The sequence below is a fragment of the Terrapene carolina genome, unplaced genomic scaffold (assembly GCF_002925995.2).
Source record: "Terrapene carolina triunguis isolate 2854851 unplaced genomic scaffold, T_m_triunguis-2.0 Scaffold130, whole genome shotgun sequence".
Classification (NCBI taxonomy): domain Eukaryota; kingdom Metazoa; phylum Chordata; order Testudines; family Emydidae; genus Terrapene; species Terrapene triunguis.
The window spans coordinates 1,853,729-1,880,776 of NW_020664481.1; the positions used below are offsets into that span (position 1 = coordinate 1,853,729).

Consider the following 27,048-nt stretch of genomic DNA (forward strand, 5'->3'; position numbering starts at 1 on the left):
TTCAAGCACTCAGAGACCACAGGGACGGATGACGTACAAGAACCCCAAGAGATAAAACATTCCCTGTTGCCTCAATTCCTCCTCCCTCTTCTGCTGTCCTTCGGCCATTCTGCTGCTCTCCCCAGGGCACATCCTCAGCTCAGGCAAGCTGTGATGGCTCCACTGAAGTGCACTGGCTAACTAAAACCAGATCTGCTGCTCCACTTTCATGTCCATATGCGTAGCTAACATTTCCTCTCTGCTGCTTACCCTCCTGCTGTATGGTTCTGTGCAAATCCCCATTCCCAGTGTCCTACACAGCCTCATGTCCTTCCCCATTGCTAGTGTCCTCTGGCCCATCCCCACATGTGATCTGTTGTACTCCTGCCCCAGGTCGATTTCCTTACATATTCCTGTCCTTTGTCGCTGGTGAAGAAGTCTTGCAGCCGTACATTCCAGTCCGGTCGGCGCTGTAACACCCCATAGCACTTCTGTGGTTGACACATGTAACAGCTCCAGGGCTCTTGCTCTTTTGCCTTGGCCGAGGTACCTTGCCCTACCAGGACCTCCAAGCATTCGACACAGAAGCACCTGCGCAAACCAGGAGAAAACAGTAATTGAGTTCCAGAGGCTCCTCTACTGAGCCACCTTCCATCTCCAAGATTATGCTTGTAAATCTCCCCAGGACAGGACACTACCATGGAGCCCAATTCTCTCATCTCTCCCATCTTTCAGGGAGACAGTAGGTCTTCTCTGGCATCACTGTGGAATGCATGTATCTCTAGGTGTTTAGAGCTGATGACCCCAGCTACGTCTTCAGCCAGGGTATTCACCCCCCCACGTCCTGGGCAAGGCACGTGCTATTCTCTTTAAGGGCTACGTGCACAGACCTGCTCAGGTATGAGGCAGGCAGGTCTGCTCAGCACCGCACCACAGTCAGGCCCAGAGCATAGTGCTTTCACCTGGGACTTGCTGTCCACGAGCCAGGTCTGATCAGCTGGACTCTGAGACAACACTGCGTGAAGAGAAAGGCTATACCTCTTTGGATTACAATCTGGGGAAGGCGAGCCAGGAGTCACTGGGAAAGTCCTCTGAACTATGTCTAAGTGGCTTCTCCCTTTCTCTGGCTGGGGTTTTCAAAGGAGCCAGCCAGCCAGCCCCTACTGAATTTCAACTCCCTCCAGTCTCCTTTGAAAATCTCAGCCCCCATTACTGCACTGGTCAGCCTGTCCTAGTCCACACCTATGGGATGCATTAAGGTTGGAGGCCAACATTTTCAAATCGGACTGCTTATCCCATGGATCCTCAGCCTAGATTTAGGTACCGAAACCCAACTGGCCAGATTCTCCAGCAGTGCTGAACCCCTCCCCCTGCGGCGTCTGCCCCAGGAATTCAGTGTCCCTCTAATTTTTCCCACCCATGTGTGGAATGAATTTTGTTATGTGACGCCTCACCTCCATCTTGGTGCACAGAACAAAATTCATGTGGTGGGGTGGGGCCAAGGGGTTCAGAGGGCAGGAGGGGGCTCAGGGCTGGGGCAGAGGGTTGGGGGTGGGAGGGGGGGGGAAGGGTTCCAGCTGGGGATGCAGGCTCTGGAGTGGGGCCAGGGATGAGGGGTTTGGGGTGCGGGAGGGGGCTCCGGGGCTATGGTGGAGAGAGGACTCCCCCCAGCTCTCTATCCCTGCAGCAGCACCTGGGCTGAGGTGGGAGAGGTTGGGCTGGAGCCGGCCGGGAGTGGCACCTCTCCCTGTTGCGGCAGGTCGAGGGCTGGGGGAGAGGCATCTGTCCCCGCCACAGCCCTGAGCACCTGCATGGTGCTTAATAGGCTGCGGCGCAGCCGCGCAGCTTAGAGGGAACTTAGCCCAGGATCTGCTGGAGAAGGAGAAACATCCGTGGCGGGTGCCAGGGCGGGGGTGCCTACCGGCAGCAGCTGGCATTGCTACACAGCAGCAGCTCCTTGCCCTCGCAGCACACGGTGCAGTAGGACTGGTAACCGTCCTCGTCGTACATGTAAAAGAGCTCCAGGAATCGATCCTAGCGAGAAGCATGCCCAACAGAGAGAGTCAGAATCCCGGAGTCTACTGCAGAGCCAGCGCCACACGGCACCAGGCAGGATGGAGAGAACGCAGGGGGCACATGGCGCACACCAAAACCCTCTGGCTCATACTGAGAGGCAGCACAGCGCTGCACCTCTCCGGTGTCCCGTGGGAGCCTCTAGAGCTCCTGGGTGCACAGGGCAGCAGACGCTGCATCCGCACGTTCACGTAGGGGCCGGATCCAATACCCAGGGGAGCCAATGGAACGAGTCTCACTGACTTCCATGGGCTTTGGATCAGGTGTTAGAAGGGTGCTGCGTGCTCTCCCCTAGGATGGCCAGGACAAGGGTGTGGCACCCTAGCTCCACCTCCCCCCGCCCTATCCTGGGTAAGGTGACCGGCCCCCTCCCCAGCCTTAGCGCACGGTCACAGCATGACCCCTCCCGCATCCCTCTGGCAGAGCGAAGTGTACCCCGACACGGGAAGGTTAGCAGTGCTCCGGTAGGCCCTGGGGCTTCCCACCCCAGCTGGTTCTCACCCCACCCCACTCGGCAGCTGCTCTCAAAGCCTCGCAGGCTGTAGAAGCCAGAGTCACTACACACTAACAGTGACCTGACCCAGCCTTCTCCCCCGGCCCCCCGCACCCACCCTCACTAGTGACTTACCCTGCAAGTCTGGCAAAGGCCCCCCTCAAACAGCGGGTGGAATGTGGCTGGGTTTTTTCTCCCGCACGATAAACAACTGTCTGTTTAATACAATGAACACACCCTTTAAAAACAGTGTTATTGATCCCAGGAGCACCTAGAGGCCGGATGCCACAGTGCCAGGCGCTGCACAGACGCACAGTGAGAGACAGCTCTCGCCCCGAAGAGCTCAATCTACGCAGACGAGAGACACAGGAGGGCAGAAAAGAAGGATGATTATTCCCCGCGTTAACACCGGGGAGCCGCAGCTCCGAGAGACGAAGAGCCCCGATTCAGGTGCTCAGCACCCACAACGGGAGCCAGATTTCCCAGGCAGCGCAGCTCCCAGGTAGCTTGCTGTAATCGGTGAAAAGGGACCCCTGAGAATCGAGTGGCAGGCAGCAGCCTCTTTGCCAGTCACTGCCCACTCCGTGGCTCCCACCAGAAGTCCACAGGGCCCTCCCTGCTAGTCTGCAGAATGAAGCATTTTAAGAGCCAACCACCACCTCTGTGACGTAGGTATGACCATTATTAGTACTTTGCAAAGAGACACAGCAAGTGAAAGTCAGTTCCGAGTCTGTGGCAGAGCAGACTAGAACCCGGCTGTCCTTAAATCCCTACCCATTACCGCTTGGGCCTTATCTCGCTACGCTCCGGTCCCTTCCGGAGTTTCAGTTCTGCCTAGTTTGTAAGGAAACACTGTCCATAAAGAGAGGCTACTTCTCCCCTTTGCTGCGTCCCACTTAATACTGGACTAATTCTATTCACCCCCCCCCGCCCCGCCTCATTTTCTCCATTTTCCATAGATCGTTATACGGCCCTTTGCCCCATATTATTTTTTACAGCATGTTTAGATCTAGCAGAATTTCAAGAACAAACCAATTTCTGACCAACTTGAGTTTAACCTTTGGCCAGTAGACTGATCTCTTAGACTGAAATTTACCCCTGTACGTATAGAGGGCCAGTGAAAGGTCTATGTACCAGGTAGACTCTCCTGAGAGGAGTCAGGACCCAATCCTGCAGGGATATACACACACATGCTTCACTTTATACATTGAGAGCAGCCTCAGCGAACTCCAAGGCACTGCTCCCAGCATCTCAAGTTAAACACCTGGGTAACTGTTTGCAGGGTGACTGGCCCTCATGCATTTCACCCTGCGGGAAGGATGGTCACCTCTCCAGCAACCTGGAGAGCTTCCAATAATTCCACATGGTGCAATTAAACGGGGGAGACCAATTATCTCTCATCTCAGGCCATATCCAAGCACCTGACTTAGCCACTGACTTTTGACTGAGAGAAGAAAGGAAACTAATTACCTTCAAGGCTCCTGTTGTTGTTTGTGACTTCGGAAACCATTTGCTCTTTACAAATAAAAAACAAAAAGAAAATGTGCTCAGTCCTTAAACGATTTTATGTAGCAAACTTTACATGTAGCCTATTTAATAGCACTCAAGTTCCTTAATTTAAACCACTATAGCAATACTGAATATTCACCCGAAGGCATATATATATTCACATATTATGTACTTATCTTATACAGACTGTGTGTCCTTCTAGGAGCTTTACTCCTGGGGTTCACTGCTCTGAAACAGTCCCAAATGAACCCAGGGGACAATACAGTTAAATACATTTTGGCAGAAAACGTTCTGTATCCGTATATTAGCAGGCAGCATGAGGATGTGCGAGTATGGCCATGCCTAGATTAGGCTGTCATGCTAACCGTGTTTGTGTGCAGATTAGGGTACGTGCAGGCGAGGGCTACGTGTAGCGGGGGCGGGTACACATTATGTGGGTATGCAGTGTGCAGAGGTGTGGATACTGACACAGCTAGGCAAATACTCCAGCTCCCACATTTCTGGTGCTATACCAAAAAATGTCATTCGTTCCGTGCTGCCTGGGAGGGAGTCACAGCCTGTCACACGTCACTTGCCCAGAGGGGTGTCTTTCTGTGTCTAAGTTTTTGCTGAATTGTGACATCCCCCTTGGTGCCACACACCCCCATCTCCCGAGTTACCTCTGCTCTGGTCCTCCTCCACCCGCTCCTTGCTGTTGTTGCAGAAGTTAGTCTTTAGTCGCTTGGCTGGGGGGCAGTGTTCAGGGGCACAGACCTCTTCAATGCCATTCTTGAGGAGAGCCACTCCGTTCTCTGTGAAAGGAGAGCAGACTCAGCCTTCCCAGACTCTGTCCAGTCCTGACCCACTACCCTGGCTCTTTAGTCTTGAGAGTCTCCAAGAAAGGTGTTGAATTTCTCTCTCTCCTTTCTTTCTCCCTCATCCTCACCAAGAATAAGTGCCCTCCTCCCCTGGCCAGATTTATCCTGGTCTAGTGAGAGGACCATGACAAGCAAAGGCCAGAGCGCTCCCGAACTAGAATCAGGTTACACGTTCTTCCAGTGGGAAGCCTCTTCCGCTAACACATGCTCGACCTGATGCCATGTTCCCCTCAGCGTCTGGCAACGCGGCACCCACACCCCGTCCTTCCGGCACGGATTTAGTCTGAGCTTCTGCTGAGACCATCAACATTCCCGCTGTGTGCCAGGAGAGTTAATCCTGATGCCAGACCGGGGCGAGGGCTGCATGTGCTGTGCTGGAGATGATTGGGAGATTGGGGAGGGCGGCTGGGAGATTTCTTTGCACCTGGCACAGTTCACCCCCTCTCCCTCACACACTAAGCCCTCCCGGCCAGCCATGACTCTGGGAGAGGCGTGTCAAGGGCCACTCTTACTTTTTGCCTTTGCTGGGCATGAAAATATTTCCACAGAGGGGGAAGCTGTGTCCCCCGAACCCCTCGTGTGGCATCCAGCCCAAGCCCTGCCTGATGGGTGAACACAGCCAAACAATAGTTTAGTTCCTGGAGCAATATTTTTATGCCAACTGAAAGGTGCTTCGTGTCTTTCCTCCGGCCTTTTGCTAAGCTGCTGCTGGGCGTCTTTGTCTAATGGCACCCACTGTGCTACTGCCCAGCCAGGGCCAAACGCATCCCTGGGACAACTCCACTGCAACCACTAGAGTTACACTAGAGAGAGCTCTGGCCCCCGGTGTGCGGAGGGGAGCCTGAGCAGCAGACGACGATGCAGACAGGAGGGAAGAGGTTGGCCAAGGGGTCAGCAGCAGCTAACCAAAATCAAATCCAGAGCCCGGAAATGAGGGCAAGTGGCCAGGTGTGTTGGCAAGTCTTGACCAGGCCAGCTCTGCTGTCTGGCTCACAAAAGCAGCAAACCTGGGGTTTTCGGCGGTTTCAGTCCCTTGCATCCCATGGGCTTGAAGCCGCTCAACGCCCAGTCAATCATGGGCTTTAGCTGCTCTTCCAGAGACTCCCCAGCGGTGCCTGGGAACGTCTTCCCTGCCCGGCTCCTTGCAACCTGCCGGAGGGAGGGGAGAAGTTACCACGTTCTACGCAGCCGGCTGACAAGTCAAAGCGTCTCACAATGGCATCCCAATGACGGTCTCACTTGGAAACAACCACTCGAGGAGAGAGGGCCAGGGTCATGGGGGCTCTCGCTCGTCTAGTCTGGCTGAAACGCGGAACCCAGGCGACACGGCTGGCCTGACTTTTCTTGCTTGGATGCAGCCTCCTGTGCCAGCCCTCCCCCCAAACATATGTGCACACTGGCTCATTCATACCAGCACCTGCAGCAACAGCTGCTCCCCGGGGTGGGGGGCGCACAGGCCTTTCCTTGAGGGCAGCGCGGCCACAAATTCCAGCAGTGGGTGTGCCAGCTCCAGGGGGCTCTCTTGGGGCTTTCCCTCCCAGTCAGCTGGGAAGAGCATGCCTGCAACCAGCCACGTCTGTGAGCCCCAAACCAGGCAGAAGCAGGAGGAATCAGCCCACAGCCACTGGCCCAAATTCCAAAGGCAGTGGAGTCCCTGCAGGTTTGCAGTGAGTAACCAGGAGTGGAATGTGTCCCACTGTGCGTACCAGATATTAGCTTCACGAGGCATTTAGCCCCAGTGCCAATAACAAGGCCTGCGGCTCATCAATCATCAGCCTGGAACAACTGCTCCCAGGATAACATCCCCGAGCGACTGGGGAGCTGCTGCAGGAGAAGCAAAGATCCTGACACAGAGCCAGACGCTGCAAGACCAGCAGGACTCTGGAGGAGCCAGCAGTTACTCCGATTCCCCGCAGCGTAAACGTGAGCAGGGTCCGGCCCCAAGTCTGCACCTTGACACGGTGCCAGGAGAGCAGCGAGAGCATCACTGAGCCCAGCCCGAACAGCTGGGAAGAATCACTGACACTTTGCAGCGTTAGCCCCTTTCGTCCCCGGATCTCAAACCTCCCCTCAACCCCCTCCCCTCCACACACACCCCTTAACTAATGCCTCGATGCCGGGAACTCTCCTAACCTCCCCGTGCGCAGCGGGGAAGGGACTTGCCCAAGCTTACGCAGTGAGAGAGTGACAGAGCAGGGAATGGAAGCCAGGAGTCCTGACTCCGTCACCTGCTCTACCCAGAGGAGGGTGGCAGGGCTGTTTTCAGGGGTGAAGGAGCCTAGTTCCCTGGCCCAGGCACTTTCGCCCTCCTTAGTTTCTTCAGTATTAATGTTGAGCAGCCCAGCTGCAGCACCTGCCTCAGTCAGTCACTCTGGGCAACACCAAGTGTATGCCTCCCGTGGCAGATCACTAATTACAGTCTCAGTGTGGGTGGGATATGGCAGGTTCTGACTTCCCTTCCTACGTCCCCAGTGCTCCCCACGCAGGCCGGAGCCCTGAGAAATGCTCGGCCACCCTGCGTTGCCAAGAGATTCCCACTGAGTGAGCAATCTTGCAACCAAACCCAACCCTGCTCTCCAGTTACCTCCAGGGCATGGTGCACGGCTCGTCGATAGGAGACCAGCTTATTAAACGTAGAGTGGTTGAAATGCTGCCTAAAAGCCATCAGACCCACCAGCTTGTCTGCTGAAACCTAGTAAGAGAATGATCAATACTTAATAACAGATATTATTATTAATAAAATACAAATAATAATAAAGTACCAGGCACTTATCTAGCTCCTTCCATGTAAGGACCTCAAAGAACTTTATAAACATTAAGTCTTGCAACATCCCCATGGAACTGAGTTGCATTATCTCCCCCAACCCAGAAGGAAAATAAGAGACTCGCTCAAGGCTAAACAGCAAATTAATGGCAGAGCCAGGAATAGAGCACAGGTGTTTTGGCTCCAGTCCCTTGCCTTAGGCACACTAGAGCACATCTATATTTACAATATTTAGTCCTGCAGAGAAGAAGGAACCTGTAACGAACAGAAAGGCCATTAGCAGCGTTTGCAAAGGGTGCTTGAATAGCCAGGCACGGAGTCAGCTTGTGGTTTACTCTCAAAACATCCGGTCACACAAGGTGCCTACGTGACATGGTTTGTTTCCCCCAAGAAAGCTCTGCTCAGATCCAGCATCTAGCGCCCAGTGATCTCACCCACCACGCACTGTCCCTGGGGAGTGGGAGGCAGGGCTTACATTGCTCTCCAAGATGCACACCAACATGCACAGAATTGTTAATGGGCATCTGGAGGGAGACTCGTTCAGCCTCTCTCCGCTGGAAGGAGGGTCCGTGCGATGGGGAGAGTGGGTGAGTGAAAGGGAGAGTGTAAAGAACATAGGAATAAATGGCTGACGCTTGAGGCACCAAGGTGCTCTCAGAGGATCTCGCCAGGCTAAAAGGAGCCTGAAGCCCACGTTTTCAACCAGCCTCCATAGCATCACCCACAACATTCACGGGGGCATCCATTCCGCCCGTGCAGAATGGGCGACTTCCCATGCGAATGGCCATCTGCACATTTCCCTGCCCATTCTGCATGGGTTGGAGGTGAGAGAGCTGCACCTGTGCATTTTCAGGTGTGGCTAAGGAGGACCAGCCCTGTGGCAGAGTGTTTTTCATAGACCCATTTTTTATCTGAATAACCTGAGAAATCTGACCCTAAAATCTAGTCCCTCATTCACAAGCTGTCCCTCCCGTTGTAGGTTTGCTCCTGTCACTACCGGCGCTGCTGCTGCAGATGGGATTATTTCCTCTTTTTGTTCATTATCAGACTCTTTGTTTTTGAAAACGAAACCATGCTAAGAAATCCAATCCAGGCTTTGCAAACAGGGGCAAGGCAACAAGATCTGGAAGGGGATCACAACAACGAGACTTGGGCACCCTCTACTGGCCATCTGGCTGCTTCGGCAGCAGCACAGGAGAAATGTCGCACAGGACACAGCAATCCGAGTTTCAAAGCAATCTGCAAGACAAGAGTCCCCAGCCTGACCTTGACTGCTAGAGGGGGTGGTGAGCATCCGGAGCCCCAGTGCTTTCAACGTACCTCGGAGAACTTCCCGTCCCCAAACCATTGCACCCAGCGCATTCCGGAGATTGCCTGACGTTTGGACGTGACTCTGTAGGAGACGATGATTGCAGGCCACCAGGAGAAGCCCTTGATCTTCCCCCACACGAGCTCCCCAATTCCAAAATCTTTCCCATCCTGAAAAAAACCAGGGCAATGCAAATCAGCAGCAGAAAACACCAGCCACACGTTGCACGAGGAGCCCACAGAAAAGCGAATAACAAGCGCCCCCAAGTGATCGTGAAATTGCCAGCTGCAATGTGTACACGAAGCATTCTGTTTGCACCTCTCTCACCTTTACACGATTCACGTCAGTCCAGCTACTCATGTGTGTAAGCATTTACAGGATTGGGCCCTGGAAGCTAGCTCCTACTCCCTCCCAGATGAATGACAAAGCTGCCCTTGACGTCAGTGAGACCAGGTTCAGGCCCTAAGTCACCAGGGAACAGGGAATTTTGGTTCCAAGCAACTGTCTGTAGAAAGTATTGTAAGATTTTCAGAAGAATGAGGGAAAGCTTTTTCTGTTGGCAACTTCACACCCAGCTAGGCCTCCTGGGCACTAACATACAGTGCATGCCTACTCCTGCACTCACCCAACCAGCATGCCCCCTCCTGCTTGTGTCCTGGCTTGCACTATGCAAAAAAAAAAAAAAAAAAAAAAACACCTCAGAGCAGCCTTTTCTCTGCAGTCTCAGGAGCACCTGGTTTCACTGATGCAGAGACATACGGGTTTACCACCTTCACACTGTTGGCCACATCCTCAGCTGGTGGAAACTGGCGAGGTGAGTGAGCTCCACCCATTTCACCAGCAGAGGCCTTTCCTCCCCCCCCCCGAGATTCCCTCAGAGGTATGAATTATGCTGTATTATTTGGCAGGCAGCAATTCTCCAAAAAGGGCTATATTTTCGGAGTTCAATGTATCTGCCCTAGTCATCCACATCATATATAAATTGAAAGCTTATTTTATGTACGTTTAGATGAGATAGAATATGGACCTCTCGAGTGGTGCCGTAAGCTTGTAGGCAAGGTGAAACACTGGTACCCAAAATGAGGCAGTGACATTTTTTGCATAGTTCCAGGAACACTGCAACATGAGGATGACGACAGCTTTTACTGTTTATGTTAATTTCAGCACCTTAGTGTGGTGTTTCATGGCCAAAGCTACCAAACAACAATATAGTAAAAGATTTTTATTGGTTTTGCACGGGCAAGTTTTTTTCCCCTCAGAAATGATGCTGATTAGCATGTGGCAAAAATGGCAAATATCACCATTTTGCAATATACTCACATGAACTGTTTTCACATTACGTATTCTTAGTTTGCCAAAGTATTTCACAAGTGATTAGAATAGGTTTTTTTATATTTTCAAATGAAATGTGCTGACCAGATCAGTCTCACACTGCAGGTTGTGCACCAGTAGCAGTAGATTGCAGCCCCATAGTTTGTACTGCACAGTGGGTAGATACAGACGTATGTGAATTCCTGATGTAATGCGTCTCCATTTGTGAGCTTTTGTACATACATCACACCTAGTCTGCCTGGTAGAAGGTGTTAATGTGTAATTGCCTGTGCATGCTGTACTGGCCTAGGAAATTTCTAGAAACTAGCTTTTTAATTCAGTGGCACTTACGCACAGGTCAGTGTTAGAGATGACAAGCCACAGGTTCATACTGGGCTTCAAAGTGTTCACTAAACAAAAATGGCAATTTGGATACTAACATATAGATCTAATTTAGTACAAGTCAGTGTATTTGGACAAAATGAAAAATGGTGGTGGGATTGCTCACAATATACACTGGGAATTTTACCTTTGTGGGGAGTTGCAGTATATGAAGATATGGAGGATACAAGCCACTTAACGCTTACATCAAAGAGAAAAAAACTCAACACATTTTTCAAAGTTTGCGGGATTTGTCAAGAAAATCAAAAGCAAGCAAAAAACTGTCCAAAGCCACCAGTGCTGGGTAGAATTCGGTGATGGTGGCAGCAGAAGGCAGGAGAGGGGAGTTGTCTCGGCGGCTACTGGGTGAGTTTTCTAGTTTAGGTGATGTGCCACCAATGCTCTATCACAAGTGTTGCTTTCAGAAGTACACAAGCAAGTCAGATATGACGTATGTCAGAGTTGTGTTGAACTCAGGAAAGAAAATAGACTCTGAATCTGATCAGAGAGCATCATGTTCACCTGCTACTATAGCCACCCGAGCAAGCACATCCTCCAGCGATTGGTCCTGCGGCCGTGCTTGCTTGAGAAAACATACACAAGACAGACAAGACACTCCATAAAACAGAAACATTTCAGAGAGGCAGCAGTTCAAGTGGAGATGACGACATGTTGCGCAGAATATCCGTGGAAGGCTGAACTGCTACGGATGCTGTTTATCACTTGCCCTGCTCAAAACCATCTAGTAACACTACAACAATACAGTCACCTTACAACACTGCATTGTATCACCTAGTTGGAGACAATACGAAGTCTCCTGTCCAAGCTGCTACACAGATATAAAGCCCTGCTTCCCTCGGATGTAGAAACAGCAAGCTATTCCAGTAGCAACTTACAGGCAAGATTAGAAAAACACTGGGGTTCTGTAATTTCATTCCATGCACAGCATGGACAAGGTAAGTCTACCATTGTTCTATGCAGCGCAATAACATTAGCTGATGCTGCCCAAGCTGCTAGTCATCTGAAGCAAGATATTAAGTAGCCCAAATGTTTTGTGGATGTTCTTCCAGTGAGTGAGCCTGAAGAACTGCTTTCAAATGATCAAGTGGTTCCTTATAATGCCACTTCAACCCTTCAGTCTGAAAAAGCCAGAATGAAAGCCTCAGAATATTAGCCAGAGCCAGGTGATTGTAGAGGCCAGGTACTTTTGTGCCCCAATTGGTGCATGAGTTTGGTCTTTCTTTGCTAGATAAGCAGGCATACAACTCAGCCAGCAATGAGTACCATCCTTCTGAAGACACACACAGAAAGTGCCTTAAATATTGCGCATTCTGCAATCCAAAGTTTTCACACCACTGCACATAAGCCTTGCTGCACAGCTACCCCATGAGTTTGGGTCTCACAGACTGCACCTTCAGAGACTCTGCATCAATTATGACAAGCTGAGGCAGTGCATCACTAGTGCTGCAAAAACGGAAGTAGAAAGACTCCAGGGAAATGTATTCATTCCAAATGGAATTGTACCACTTCATGCTGAAGACTTCATGCCCCCTCTGCACATTCAGGAGTCAGGGGCTGCTCCAACAGAGGGGGGCTTTGATCAGCCACATCTAGGGAGCTCTACTGTGCCCTAGCCACAACTGCACCCCTCTCTCAACACACTTTCTCCTGCCCCCCACATGTCCAGGGGAAGGTGGGGCAGGAAAGGACTCTGCTACGCCAGCCCTGCAGGGAAGCCCTGGCACTGGGGTTGTTCCATGGGTGCCAGTTAAGCTGGCTTTGCATCCCCTTAAAGGGACACATCGGAGCTGGCATCTCAGCCATTGACTGCCCTGCAGTTGATCAGACACATATTTCTAAATCACACCTGCCTCTGCTGGTCTGGGAGCCGGCTCGCTGCCTAGCTGCCCTGTTATTCTAGTTCTTTTTCATTGCATGTGAGGAAAGTGTAAAAGACGGATTTCTACGGCACCCTTCGTCAGCTTTTCCACATGCGTTTGGCTGTGGGGTGTAGCGTGAAAGCACAGCATTACACAAGTTACCAGCCCACCGAGCATTACACAAGCTACCAGCAGATCAGATTTGACTGAGGTGTGCTCAATGTCACGGAGCTTGTTAGGGGTGATCGTTACCTGGCTCTGATTTCTTTCCAGTTGCTATTGGTTGTTACACACTGTTCTTTGCATGCCAGTGGTTCAGCCCCCACTGGACTGTATGGACTGTCACAATTTGTGGTGTCGCTTCCACGGAGCTGGAATTTGGAATCCGTGAACCCAATTCACACTTGCGGGACAGCACGACTTTGGGGTATACGTGCCTCTGAGAGCCTGATCCTGCGAGGTGCATCCTTAGCCCTTACTGCAGATAACGGGGGCACTGCATCCTACATGCATGGACTGGGTCTGAGAAAAGAGCCAGTGAGCAGGCTCCATCCCTCCCTCTCAGCTCCGTGTCAGGAAAGGCCCATAATTACTGGCTAGTTATTAGGCAGTATAGTCCACCGTCCACTGCATCGCTCGCCTCGGCCAGGACGCAGGGCGTGCCACGGGGCGACACCACACAGCACAGTCTCTTAGTCAGTCAGGGCGCTAGAGGGAACCACCAGATCTGCCCCCATCCAGTAGCACACAAAAGAATCCCTTTCCTGCCCTTTACAGCGAGTCCGGTCTTCTCGAACACAGGAGGCACTACAGGGAGGGAGAGTGATTCCTGGCCAACAGGCCCTCCCGCCCCATTCCTCACCGTGGGCAAGAGAAAGGAAAAGGTCTGAGGGGGAAAAAGGAGAAGAAACTAAGGGGATGGGCAACCAAGAATAACCCTGACGGGGGCCCCAAATCCTGGTCCTGCACGGAACACAAAGCAAACAAGCCAAATCCAAACTAACGCCTATTCCTTCAATAATCATCATCACATGTGCAAATCCTCAGGCTAAGCTTTGGTGTGCATTAGATGCCTAATTATGTAGCAAAATGCAATTGCACAATTCCAGCGAGCCTCTGACCGTGCCCTGGCACTGGGACGCTGTCACAGAGTCACCGGGCGATGCTTTGGAACTACTCCATATGAAGCCAGTCAGGACTTTGTGGGAGCCTCCTCTCTCTGAGCAGACTGTTGCCAGCTTACACAGCTTCGACCTCCCTGGGTCTGACCTCGGAGCATTCAGCATCCCCTTCTCACACCGTGCGCTTCCCACAGAGAGTCCGCCCGCGTAGGGCTCCTGGGGAAGCCAGAGGGCCCTGCCCCACAACTCCGCAGTCAGACGTGACTCTCAGCCAGCCAGTAAAAAGAAGGTTTATTATTCGACAGGAACACAGCATAGGACAGAACTTGTTAGCACAGAAATCAGTGACTTTCAGCCAAGTCCATTTTGCGGAGTCCTGGGCCTGAAGCCCTGGACTCCCGCTCTTCCAGTCCCCAAAAGCAGACTGCCAGCTTCCAGTGACCCAACCTCCATTGCTCCTCGTCTCCCTTCCCAGGCAAAAAGTCACCTGGTCGTCACCTGGTTGCATCCTCCTCCTGGGTCTCAGGTTATGGGCCATAACCTACGGGCAGGCAGCTGGAGCACCCTCACCTGCCCCAGAGGTCTCAGCCAAAGTCACACACCCCTAGTCCCACCACCGAGGTATTGATGCAGCACACAGGGAAACTGAGGCACACACAGTATTCATGCAAAACAGTAAGACTCACGTAGGCTCAAATACAACATAAGGGAAAATCCCCACTTGGTCACAGACGCCCTCACCCAAGGGAGCAACCAATTCATCCTCTTTGGCACCTCCTGCTGGAAACATCAGTGTGTGCAACAGCAGGCTCTGCCGGGGCACAGCTCTCAGCCTGCCCCATGGCACACCGGGGACTCTTTTGGAACATCTAATCCTCCGCACCACCCCCTGCCCTCCGGGCTTCTGCTGGGGGAGAGCAGCTGTACTGCGCAGCACGGGCTCCACAGAACGGGTAACCGGAGCATCCCCTGGGCATCCCGGCTCGGTTCCCTCCCTGGCCAGCACCGCACACAGGGCTGACTCATCCCACCAAGCACCTAAACAGAGCCCTGTGTCTCCTGCCCGCCTGGCTGCAAGAGGAAGCTTGAGCAGTGACATGTGCAAGGGCAGAGGAGTCAAAGGCAAACAGCAGGCAGAGAGGTTGCCATGAAACTCCAAATTGCGTGCCGGGTGAGTGTGAGACTGCAAAACCCAGGAGACGCCTGCCCCATCTGGGAAGTCTGTCCTAGCTCTGGGTACTGTCTTGCTGTCCCGAGATCTCAGTGAGGACGCGATACTGTTCCTGGGTGCAGAGACAATGATTTGCCTGGAACAGGCACAGCTCAGGGATCACTGGGCTCCCCTACCTGGTATTCCACCACTTCCCCCGCAACTCTGCTCTCCTGCTCCCCAGCGACGAGCTCGGGGGATCCGTTCTGGTCCTCCTGGGTGCTGCTGGCAGACGTGGTGCTGCTGCTCTGGGAGGAATCCTTGGAATCCTCCTCAGTGAGGTCGATCAGGGGCACCCGGACAGACATAGCCGTCCTCCTCTTGGAGCACTGGGGAGAAGGAATAGGGCATGAGTAGCCAGCAGAGGGAGGCAGGGAGGGAAACAGAGGGGCGAGGAGGAGAGAGAGAACAAAAGCCTGAAGCGCCAGGAAGGCAGCACAGACCCATTCTGAATCACATCGTCCCTGCAAACTGCATCCCCCAAACCACCCTAAAATACCACGTTTCCAGGCGGAGAATCAGAGAGCCAGACTCAGAGCCCTGGACAGGCGCAAGGAGAAAGCTCTGCTCTTGAAGCCATACTACATACCACATGGGCTTCAGTTCTGCCCTTGCCAATTCAAGCTCTCCCTGTGTGTGGTCCCCTGCCCCACTCAGAGTCCTACCCGAATGGGAGCCAGGGACTCCTTGTCACTCTCCAGGTCATTCTCTTCTTTAAGTCCTGCCTGGAATATCCTGCGAGCTGGAGGCTTCTGCCTCAGGCTGCTCTCCCAGCCGGCAGCACCGCGCGGTCGCACCTGGAACCCAGAGAGAACAGGCCTTGGTTACACCCTTCATGCTCTTTTCCCAGCATAGAGTCAACACAGGGAATACGTTTAATCTGCACCGATGCTTTCCCACAATGCACGGCAAGGGCCATGCTGTGATCACGGGCCAGTTTCATTCTACCTGTAGGGCCCACAGCAATCGGAGACTGAATTGTGAGGGACAGCAGCAGAGGCTACGTAAGGTGTATGGTCCAGTGGGCAGGGCATTAGCTTGCAGGCAGGAGACCTAGGTTCTCGTCTTAGCTCTAGCACAAACCTGCTGGGTGATGCGGAGTGAATCCCGGCATCTCTCTGGGCCTGTTTTACCTCAACAAGGCCAGACACTACCGCTCACTGCGGGACTGTGCAGTGCAAAACGGGGCCCCGATCTGGACTAGAGCCAGCAGATGCTACAATAACAATGTGTATGGTCATGTGGTATCTCAGCATCTCATTGCACGGGCCTGGTGCCTCTAAACTACCTGATATCCCGCCCACGAGAAACCCAATATTCTGTCCTTGGGGCAGTTATGCTCCCCCATGAGAGCCCAGCCCAGATCCTAGAAGGGATCCGTATTTAGAGGGACAACTTTTGTTTTCGGTCATTGTGTTTCCCTGACTGTGTCTCCTCCTAAAACCACCACTTCTTGGCAGAGAGGTAACTAAAAACATGTTTAAAAGGCAACAAAAAGGACCTGAGATTTGGCAGCTATTCTGAATGCTATGGACTCTGGAGCACGGCATCTGCAGCTGGGCTGTACTTGGGGGAGAAGGGTCTCTCTCTGCAGTCCCTTCCTAGGGCCCCAGCCCTCATGTGTGTACACACACACACACACACACACACACACACACTGATTCTGCAGAGGCTCCCTCCCGTGGCAGCTTTTCCCCTGTGGTTTGTTGATCTCATGTTCAATGAAACATTCTAAAGCAGGCGGGTTTCCTGCATCTGGGGTAACAACATTTTAAAATAAAACAAGTCTTCAAAGCGGTCTAGGGGTAAACAGGCCCTTCAAGCCAACAGAATTTTAACCCCTGGGTTTATTTTAGGGCTTCTGCTGTTGGAAGGTCTGTACTCACAGGCAGATCTCTAGCTTTGGGGTTTCAAAGTCAACACAATAAAGTGACACTGGAGGCCAGAAAGGCCTCTGAATTCATCATTTTACACATGGAAGTGAAAGGCAAAAGTAAGAAGCCCCAGTTGCAGCAAGGTCCCCGCTCGTGTCTGGGGCAGGCAAAGGTTTGCGAGCTGGTTCCAGTTCCTTCTTTCTTTCTTTCCGGTCTTCTACTCTCAGCAAGGCTTTGACCTTCTCTATATTTGACCTTCCACACAAGGGTCTCAAAACACGTGACAAGCATCAGAGAAAGAGCCCTCCCAGCTCCCGTGCAAGGCAGGTACTTCCCCCACATTTTAAAGACAGGAAATCTAAGGCGGAGAGAGGGAAAGGGACTTGCTCAAGGTCTCACCATCCATGGCGGAGCTGGGATTAGAGCTCCGATCTCACGCTTGGATCACAAGACCATGTACCCTTGTAAAGGAATGTAAGGCTTGCCTCTCCTATACCACACTCAAATCCCCAGGCGCTCCGCGGGGCGAGAGGGGAGGGAATTAGTGACTGTCTGTCTCCTTGTTGACACGCTCTTTGTTCTGTAAACAGGAGATTAGGTTATAGCTAGAACTGAACGCTGTTTGGCTTTTGGGTTTTCTTTTTGATTAAACTGCCCCTTGGAATTTCTCTGGCTCGAGAAAGAAGCTAGAGCAGTTTGGCTCCCAATCTGCCGACAGAGAGTACAAGGGCCAGACTGGATCAAATGCACGGTCCATATGGACTATACCTAGGAAGCTGCCAGTCTTGTCACAGGGCCAATTCCCACAGCACTTCCTCGGGCCACGGGAGTCAAGAACAAATGAGGAGCACAGAATTTGGCCCACAGTTATTAGCAGCACTTCACAAGCGAGCTGTGCGCCTGTTTAACCAAATGGGCTACGAAACCACCATGCAGACTCGTGCCGTGTTTCTCAAATGCGGCCACCAGCCCTTTTTTTGCCGCCAAAAAGCCTCCAAAGGCTGGGCGGAGATTGGGGGGAGGGGCAAAGCAGCACGCGGCTGTTGCGTCTGAATAGCTGTTACCAAGGGCAGCGAGATGCACTGCCTTGGTGCTTGCCCTGGGGCCACCACCGGGAACGGCGCCCTGCACCGTGCAGCCGCCTCGGGGGCTCCAGGCAGAGCCTCTGGAGATATGGGGCTGGTGCATTGGGTACCGGAGGCAGCTCGTCAATGGAGGTGGCTGCAGCGTTCGGTTGCCAGGGCACTCCCCGGGCAGCTCTCCCACTCCCACCTGGCTGGGGCACGGGGAGCCAGGGACTTCACAAGCAGCCGGTGAGTTCCCAACCCACCTTCCCTGGGGCGTCTCTCGCTGCCGGGCCGCAGGAGGCAGGGGACCGACAGAAGGGTTTGTCAGAGCGACAACAAGCAAGACAAAATTTGCTGTGACAATTCACAGGCTACTATACAATAGAGACCAGAGCACGATGCTCTGTGGGAGGAAACAACTGACCTCCGGAGCCTTGCTGAGCTTCATGGGCCAAGATAGGTCTTCCTTGGAGACGTCTTCCTTGCCGATCTTCTTGCTCCTAGTGGGCACTATTCGTAGGTCCACAGCATCTACAGGAAACAGTCCAAAGTAATACTGCCCTCAGTCAGTTGTTCTGGAATGGGACCCGCTTACCTCAGCACGGTGTTTGGTATAAATCAGCAAGTCCTGACCTCACCCACGTCCCACCCTAGGGAAGAAATCTGGCCCAACTCTGAAGATTTTGACAGTCTCAGACCTCACTTCGGCAGGATTGCGAACCCCAAGCATTCAAACATTGTAAGTCAGCTGCCAACAAATCGTGAGATTGCCTTAAAAATGGTAAAGGGTTTTTATTTTTTAAATGATAAATGTTAGGCCTTTAGGGTGTAATAATGGTAACAGCCAGCTCAGCAGCAGATCTCAAAGCACTTTACAAAAGACATCAGTATCATTCTCCCCATTTTATACACGAGGCACAGAAGGTGACTCCCCCAAGGTCATCGGCAAAGCCAGGAATGGAACCCTGGTCTCTGGAGTCCCAACTCAGTGCTCAACCCCCTAAGCCACGCTGCTGCCTCCTCTTTGTATTTTCAAGCCTTTCTCCATAGCCACACAGGCTAGAAATGTACTCCTTTCTCTTTTTAATTAAAGCTGGCAGTCTGACCTAATCACACGACTCCAGGAGCTGGGGCACTGGGGAAATCTATTCACTATTAGGAGACTCTTGATAGAATCGCAAGAATTGGCAACACTCCTTTTGTGCATATTTATTCGTCCTCGGTGTTGCTTGCCTGGCTCAGGGTGGCACAGTCAAATGACTCAGGGAGGCAGAGCAGAGCTTGTCACATGTTTCAGGATGGCAAAGCCTGTCACATAGCTCCAGGCAATTTTCAATAGGAGCATGTGTTGCCATTATTAGTTATGATGTCTCTGCAATGTACTCTACGGCTCGGAAGATGCCAGTGGTTTATTATTAACTTGTGCAGCATCAGTGAAATACATCTAGCACACCCAATCCCAGCGTGCAAATCTGCCCTATTGCTCATTGCCCACCGGGGACCCAGTCCTGCTCCCTCTCAAGTCAATGGCAAAAGTGCCTTTGTCTTCAAGGAGAGCAGGATCCAGCCTTACATAGATGAGAGCTTTCAGAGTAGCAGCCGTGTTAGTCTGTATCCGCAAAAAGAACGAGGAGTACTTGTGGCACCTTAGAGACTAACAAATTTATTTGAGCATAAGCTTTCGTGGGCTAAAACCCACTTCATCGGATGCATGCAGTGGAAAATACAGTAGGAAGATATATATATACACACACACACACACACACACACACACACACACAGAGGACATGAAACAATGGGTGTTACCATACACACTATAACGAGAGTTATCAGTTAAGGTGAGCTATTACCAGCAGGAGAGGGGGAAAAAGAAACTTTTTGTAGTGGTAATCAAAATGGCCCATTTCCAGCAGTTGACAAGAAGGTGTGAGGAACTGGACGGGATGGGGGGGGGGGGGGGGAAAAAAAAAGGGGGGGAAGTTTTTTTTTGTGTGATGACCCATCCACTCCCAGTCTTTATTCAAGCCTAATTTAATGGTGTCCAGTTTCCAAATTAATTCCAATTCAGCAGTCTCTTGTTGGAGTCTGTTTTTGAAGTTTTTTTGTTGTAATATTGTGACTTTTAGGTCTGTAATCGAGTGACCAGGGAGATTGAAGTGTTCTCCAACTGGTTTTTGAATGTTATAATTCTTGACCTCTGATTTGTGTCCATTCATTATTTTGCGTAGAGACTGTCCGGTTTGGCCAATGTACATGGCAGAGGGGCATTGCTGGCACATGATGGCATATATCACATTGGTAGATGTGCAGGTGAACGAGCCTCTGATAGTGTTGCTGATGCGATTAGGTCCTACGATGGTATCCCCTGAATAGATATGTGGACAGAGTTGGCAACGGGCTTTGTTGCAGGGATAGGTTCCTGGGTTAGTGTTTTTGCTGTGTGGTGTGTGGTTGCTGGTGAGTATTTGCTTCAGGTTGGGGGGCTGTCTGTAAGGGAGGACTGGCCTGTCTCCCAAGATCTGTGAGAGTGAGGGATCGTCCTTCCGGATAGGTTGTAGATCCTTGATGATGCGCTGGAGAGGTTTTAGTTGGGGGCTGAAGGTGACGGCTAGTGGCGTTCTGTTACTTTCTTTGTTGGGCCTGTCCTGTAGTAGGTGACTTCTGGGTACTCTGCTGGCTCTGTCAATCTGTTTCTTCACTTCAGCAGGTGGGTATTGTAGTTGTAAGAACACTTGATAGAGATCTTGTAGGTATTTGTCTCTGTCTGAGGGGTTGGAGCAAATGCGGTTGTATCTTAGAGCTTGGCTGTAGACAATGGATCATGTGGTATGGTCTGGATGAAAGCTGGAGGCATGTAGGGAACTATAGTGGTCAGTAGGTTTCCGGTATAGGGTGGTGTTTATGTGACCATCACTTATTAGCACTGTAGTGTCCAGGAAGTGGATCTCTTGTGTGGACTGGTCCAGGCTGAGGTTGATGGTGGGGTGGAAATTGTTGAAATCATGATGGAATTCCTCGAGGGCTTCTTTTCCATGGGTCCAGATGATGAAGATATCATCAATGTAGCGCAAGCAGAGTAGGGGTGTTAGAACAACGCTTCCTCAGCTCTCGTCCCCTAAGTCAGCCATAAAAATGTTGGCATACTGTGGGGCCATGCGGGTACCCATAGCAGTGCCACTGATTTGATGGTATACAATGTATACACCATTAAATTAGGCTTGAATAAAGACTGGGAGTGGATGGGTCATTACACAAAGTAAAACTATTTCCCCATGTTTATTTTTCCCCCTACTGTTATTCCCACCTTCTTGTCAACTGCTGGAAATGGGCCATTTTGATTACCACGACAAAAAGTTTTTTTTCCTCTCCTGCTGGTAATAGCTCACCTTAACTGATCACTCTTGTTCTAGTGTGTATGGCAGGGGTCGGCGACCTTTCAGAAGTGGTGTGCCGAGTCTTCATTTATACACTCTAATTTAAGGCTTTGTGTGCCAGTAATACATTTTAACGTTTTTTAGAAGCTCTCTCTAAGTCTATATTATTATATAACCAAACTTCTGTTATATGTAAAGTAAACAAGGTTTTCAAAATGTTTCAAAAGCTTTATTTAAAATTAAATTAAAATGCAGATCTTAGTTTAGGGTGATCCTTGCCCTTGCTTTTCCTTGCTGAGTTTTCCAATGTCCGGCACGGATTTGGATACTTTAAGCTGCACACAGGCTTCTGAGTGATCAGTTGTTAACCGGCTCCGAGAAGGACACAGGACCGATTTCATGTGTGAAAATACCTGCTCACACAGGTATGTGGATCCAAATGCTGCAAGCATTGCAAACGCAATTTTCTTCAAACAGTTAAATTTCACTGTCAGGGATGTCCAGCAGGTCAGAACAGAGGCCCCAGGATCTCTCTCGGTAGCTCCAGGTGTGCTCCGCAGATCCACAAACTTTGATGTCCACAATTCTGAGCTTTTTAACCGAATGAGCTGCATTTCGAAATCTTCAACACCCATCCACTGAAATACAGACAAATCCAAGTCGCTTTCGTTGAACTTTTCAGGTTTAATTAGAAAAGAAAGCAATGGGCAAATTGCTGGAAATCTTGAAATCTGTCAGAAAATTCTGATTCCAGTTCTTGCATGTACTTTCCAATCTCATCGACATTGACAGTGCAACGTGTCGATAGCTCTTTTATGAGTGGGAAGTAGCAGAAAGTAGAAGTTTGAATATTCCTGGAAAAAACTGCTAGTTTCACAACAAATGCTTTGCAGGCTTCATAAAGATCCAGAACTGTTTGCCCTGCACCCTGGAGAGAGAGGTTGAGTTCGTTTAGGTGAGCGGTGATATCAGTTAGAAACATGAGCTTACACAGCCATTTGTCATCATCCAGTTTGGGATAGTTTTGTTCTTTTTCCAACAAAAAGGCCTTGATTGCATCAACACAGTTTACAAAGCGCACCAAAACCTTGCCACGACTTAGCCACCGAATGTTGCTGTGAAGTGGGATGTTGTTATAAGCACTGTCCATCTCTTCTAGCAGTGCTTGAAATTGTGAGTGAAAGCAGCTCGAGCAACAAGGAAATTCACAATTCGCACCACTGTATTCATCACATTATTAAGCTCTGAATTAGAATTTTTAACACACAGGTTTTCTTGATGGATGATACAGTGAAATTTGACTGTCGGACGGCCAATTTGATCTTCAAGTAACTTTACAAATCCCTTCTGTTTTCCGACCATGGCAGGAGCACCATCTGTTGTCACACAAAATATTTTACTGACGTCAACGCCTCATTCTTCAAAATGGTTTACAAAACTTTCCAGTATATCTTCCCCCTTTGTTGTGCCATGCAGGGGTTTTAGGCAACAAAGTTCCTCTTGGATTTCATCAGAAGCACAATATCTTGCAACAACTGTCAAACGTGGAACGTCGTTTATATCCACTCTCTCATCAACTGCACCACTAAACACTGCTGTGTCTTTCAATGTAGTCGTCTGCTTTTCCTTAATGTTTTCTGCCATTTCACTTATGCGTCTCTTAACTGTTCTGGCAGAGATGGGCAGTTCTTTTATTCTAGATATGATTGTATCTTTATTTGGCAAATCATTGAACAAAATCTCTGAACTGCTGAGAAAAATTTCTTTTATATATTCCCCACCTGTAAACGGCTTTCCATTTTTTTTTGCAATGCACTGTGCAATCTTGTAACTTCCTTCTGTAGCTTGATTTTTACTTACACTTAAGCTTTTAAAAACACTGCTTTGCTTCTCATATCCTGCTACTGACTTTTTGCGCGATTCAATCTTGTCAAGAAAGGTTTTCTCGTACTTCGTTTCAAAAGGTCGAACACTTGATGTGCGACACACAACACTTTCATAACAGAAAGCACAAATAGCACGCGCCTTCTTTTCAAGAAATCCAAATGCGTCTGTCCAAGCAGGCTGAAATGATCGGACATCTGGCTTCGCTTTCTTAGGAGCTGCCATTTTGTCAAATGTTCCCTTCAACTCTCAGTGGGGAAAAAACATGGCGCTAGAAGGCAGGCACAAGGTCAAACGCAGCGTGGTCTGATCTAAGCAATTTTAAGACGGGGGTGCTGAGCTGCCTCGTATGCAACCCGCACTGTCCCAGGCTGGGGACAGTGGGCCACAGCGGGGAGGCTGCAGACCACTGATCCAAGGCCAGAAGCAGAGCCCAGGGTGGCCTGCTGGGACTCCAGGCTGGAAAGCAGGCTGAGCAAGGCTGGAGATCCGGACCCCGGCTGACAGGAGGTCAGCGGCTGGAACCCCAGATCGGCGGCTGGTAGGGCTGAGCAGGGCCGGAGGCCTGGTCCCTGTCTGGCAGGGGGCCTGTGCTGGAACTCCAACCGGAAGCAAGGTAACTGGGGCTGCGGCGGGGACCCCAGCTGACCTCTGGGGTTCTGGCCGCTGGCTCCTGCCAGCCGGGGTCTCCGCCCGCTGCCAGCCTGGGGTTCCTTCACCCAGGCCGGCAGCGGGCACTGAGTGGGACCGGCGGCGGGACCCCGGCAGGCAGGAGCCGGCGGCCGAAACCCCAGAGCGGCAGCGGGCTGAGCCGCTCAGCCCCCTGCCGTGTGCCATCAAAAGTCGGCTCGTGTGCCACCTTTGGCACACGTGCCGTAGGTTGCCGACCCCTGGTGTATGGTAACACCCATTATTTCATGTTCTCTGTATATATATATCTTCCTACTGTATTTTCCACTGCATGCATCCGATAAGTGGGTTTTAGCCCATGAAAGCTTCTGCTCAAATAAATTTGTTAGTTTCCAAGGTGCCACAAGTACTCCTCGTTCTTTTTATAGATGAGAGCCACATTAGAGAAGCCCAATCTATACAAGCACCCAATGCAATGATCTTCACTGCACCCAGCACCGCCTCCAAGAAGTCAGCTGTGGAAATCCAGAGCCCAGCCCATGCTGTGAGTGCAGTAAGAGGAGACTGACCTTGTGTATTGGGCCTCCCATTTGCTTCCAGAGCTGGGGGAGAAGCTTCATCTTCAGCAGGGTCACTGCAGCCTCCGTTGACAAAGACCAGCTCTGCCCTGCAGTCTGTCTCCCCATCGCCATGGCACTTGTCTCTTTTCATGCTAGCCTGCGGAAATGATTTGAGGTACAACAGGAGAGAAATTTAGCCACCCACTAAATACAGCCAAGTAGAGTCTGAGAAAGACAAACTGGGCTGCGTAACCTTCTAAATGCAGCCACAACTGAACAGCCGCTTAGCGGCTTTCTTAAGGCCTGGTCCAATGCCCATGGACATTAATGGAAAGATTCCACCGACTCGAATGAATGCTGCATCAGTCCCTTTCTGTAGCCCGTCCTGCTGAGATTCACACGCGGCTCTGATTCTCCTAAGTGTCGCTGCTCTTTACAACCTTCTGGACGGGGCCTGGTAATGATCTGAACAGCACTTCGAGTCATTAGTCCTGAAGTCAGGCCAGTTTCACACAGGTGCAACGCCAGTGGAGCGGCTCCCAATTTATACTGGTGTACATGAGAGGAGAATTCCCGATCTAACAGACTGGACATCCTTAATCTAGAGTGGAGTTCCTTGTTCTAGATTTCAAGTGGGGAGGGATAGCTCAGTGGTTTGAGCATTGGCCTGCTAAACCCAGGGTTGTGAGTTCAATCCTTGAGGGGGCCACTTGGGGATCTGGGGCAAAATCAGTACTTGGTCCTGCTAGTGAAGGCAGGGGGCTGGACTTGATGGTCCCTTCCAGTTCTAGGAGATGGGATATCTCCATTAATTTCTATTTCTATTTAAGCTGCTGTCCCCAATCACGTTGGAGGAATGAGATGTTTCCAAAAAGCCTACACTACCAGGGAAAACCAAGTCCCCATATTGCCACTAGACTGGTTATTTTCCTTTGAAAAATGCACAGAGGGGATCCTAGCCCAGGGCAAGAGGATGAGCTGGGGCAGCAATATTAAAATGCACCAGCCAGACAGCCAGTAGGGCAAAGTCCTGCAGTCCACACTCAGCTGCAACTCCCACTGAATTCCAAGGGGGCTTGGCTGCAACAGAGACCGAGCGAGAGCTGCAGAATCTGGCCCAGGAGATGTGGTTTATTCTAGTTTAAAAAAAACAAAACAAAAAAAACCGCAACAACTTTGATTTCCAATGCAAGGAGTTTGTCAGGGGAGTCCAGACAACACATAAACAATAGGACACTTTCTGCACAACCACACACACACACACACACACACACACACACTTTAGAAAATAAATAAATACACCGGGTTGGCAGCTCAGGTCCCCACAAGAGGGGCCTGGCTCCAGATACTTTGGGAGGGCAGCTGCTGCAACTGCAAAACCTGACATCAACACAAGGTCAGTTACAAACATTCATATTTATCGGCATTGACGCTAATATCAATAGCTTCAACAACTCTCTTTACCACTGCTTGCCGGTGCATAGTCTGGTTTAACAGATGTAAATCTCCCCCTAAAATGCTGCCCGGCCCTTCTCAGCGGGGCCGACCGAACCAAAGCCATTGTGAGATTCTTATCCAAGCTCCTTTGGAGACAGAATGAACCACAAAGTCGGAAATACAGAACCTCACAGGGCAGGGGCATTTTCAAACCCTCCCATGTTTAAAATGTTTCTGATTCTCGTCAAACCACCCACGCACCTCCTCTCCCTGAGGTGAGATGCAGCAGGCAACATGGCAGAAAGAGCAGGGTCTTTTTTTTTGCAGAAGGTGGTTGAAAATCCAGCTTATTATGGGCTGCTTCAAACTGACTAGGGGGCAGCCACTGCCACCCCACACAAGATGTCTGCTGAAAAACAGGGGGCCAAATTCTGCTCTCAGTCACATCGGTGAGGAGCTGGATTAATGCTGATGTAGTCCACAAAATACACTTCCAGCCCTACCCTGACATTGCCTCAGGCCTCTGCCTCTTCCAATCCAGTCACACCATCTTCCAACTCTGTCCCCTACTGTTTGGCCTAACCAAGGCTAGTGCCATTCTCGTACATTGTTTTTACAGTTGTCCACACGGGACAGAGAAAGATGTGGCCAGAGAAGCTAGGCAGGGAGGCAGTGGAAGTGTTGTCTCTCCCAGTGCTGACATTCAAGGACCCCCTTCTCCCTCAGCACACTAGGCTTGCGAGTTCCACTTTCCAGAGGAGATTCAGGAGCCAGGGACAAAGTCCGCTCCTTGTGACACTGGTGCTAGCACACTCAAGTTGCAGAGAGCACAAAGGGGGAGGAACTGAGAGCATGCGTCCCTCCCAGGAACCTGGGGGGCAAAGGGTCGCAAGCTACTTGGGAGCAGGGACTCAGCAGCCATGCTGGTTTAATTATGCAGAATGGCTTCAACTGAAGTAGGGGCATAATCTTGGTAGAATCAGAGAAATTATTAATTTAAAATGTTTTCTCTTCAGCCAAACCACATGAACCATTTAACCAAGTCCAGAGCCATTGGCCCACCTAATGAATTGTTTATAGGGGGATAAAACCATTTCAGAACTGGCAGTAAGATGGATTCACCTCTGCAATGCTACTGCTCGGTTGTGAGGACTGGCCGAGGGAGGGCCCAATTCTGCTCCGATTGAAGTCAATGGCAACTGCCATTCACTGCAGCGGAAGTAGGATCTGACCCATTCTGGATGAACGCAGCACATCAGCTCTAGGGTGAGACGTGTCCTGAGTGTCTTATGAGAATTGCCTCCTCCTTGGTCTAACTTCCCCTCATCCAGCTGG

The 27,048-nt window shown here is 50.9% G+C and overlaps 1 protein-coding gene across 1 annotated transcript in view; it reads right to left on the reverse strand.

Annotated features, from left to right (window-relative positions):
* DNMT3B (DNA methyltransferase 3 beta) overlaps positions 1-27,048 on the reverse strand; it is a 45,630-nt gene that overhangs the window by 12,890 nt on the left and 5,692 nt on the right. The window contains exons 2-13 of the mRNA XM_024215430.3: positions 24,286-24,433; positions 18,253-18,359; positions 15,553-15,684; positions 15,025-15,216; positions 8,996-9,154; positions 7,496-7,603; positions 5,919-6,060; positions 4,714-4,845; positions 4,016-4,060; positions 2,681-2,760; positions 1,901-2,013; positions 387-570 (exon numbers count right to left, since the gene is read on the reverse strand). Of these exons, the coding sequence (XP_024071198.1) occupies positions 387-570; positions 1,901-2,013; positions 2,681-2,760; positions 4,016-4,060; positions 4,714-4,845; positions 5,919-6,060; positions 7,496-7,603; positions 8,996-9,154; positions 15,025-15,216; positions 15,553-15,684; positions 18,253-18,359; positions 24,286-24,427 (1,536 nt within the window). The 5' untranslated portion in view covers positions 24,428-24,433. The remainder of the gene's footprint in view (positions 1-386; positions 571-1,900; positions 2,014-2,680; positions 2,761-4,015; positions 4,061-4,713; positions 4,846-5,918; positions 6,061-7,495; positions 7,604-8,995; positions 9,155-15,024; positions 15,217-15,552; positions 15,685-18,252; positions 18,360-24,285; positions 24,434-27,048) is intronic.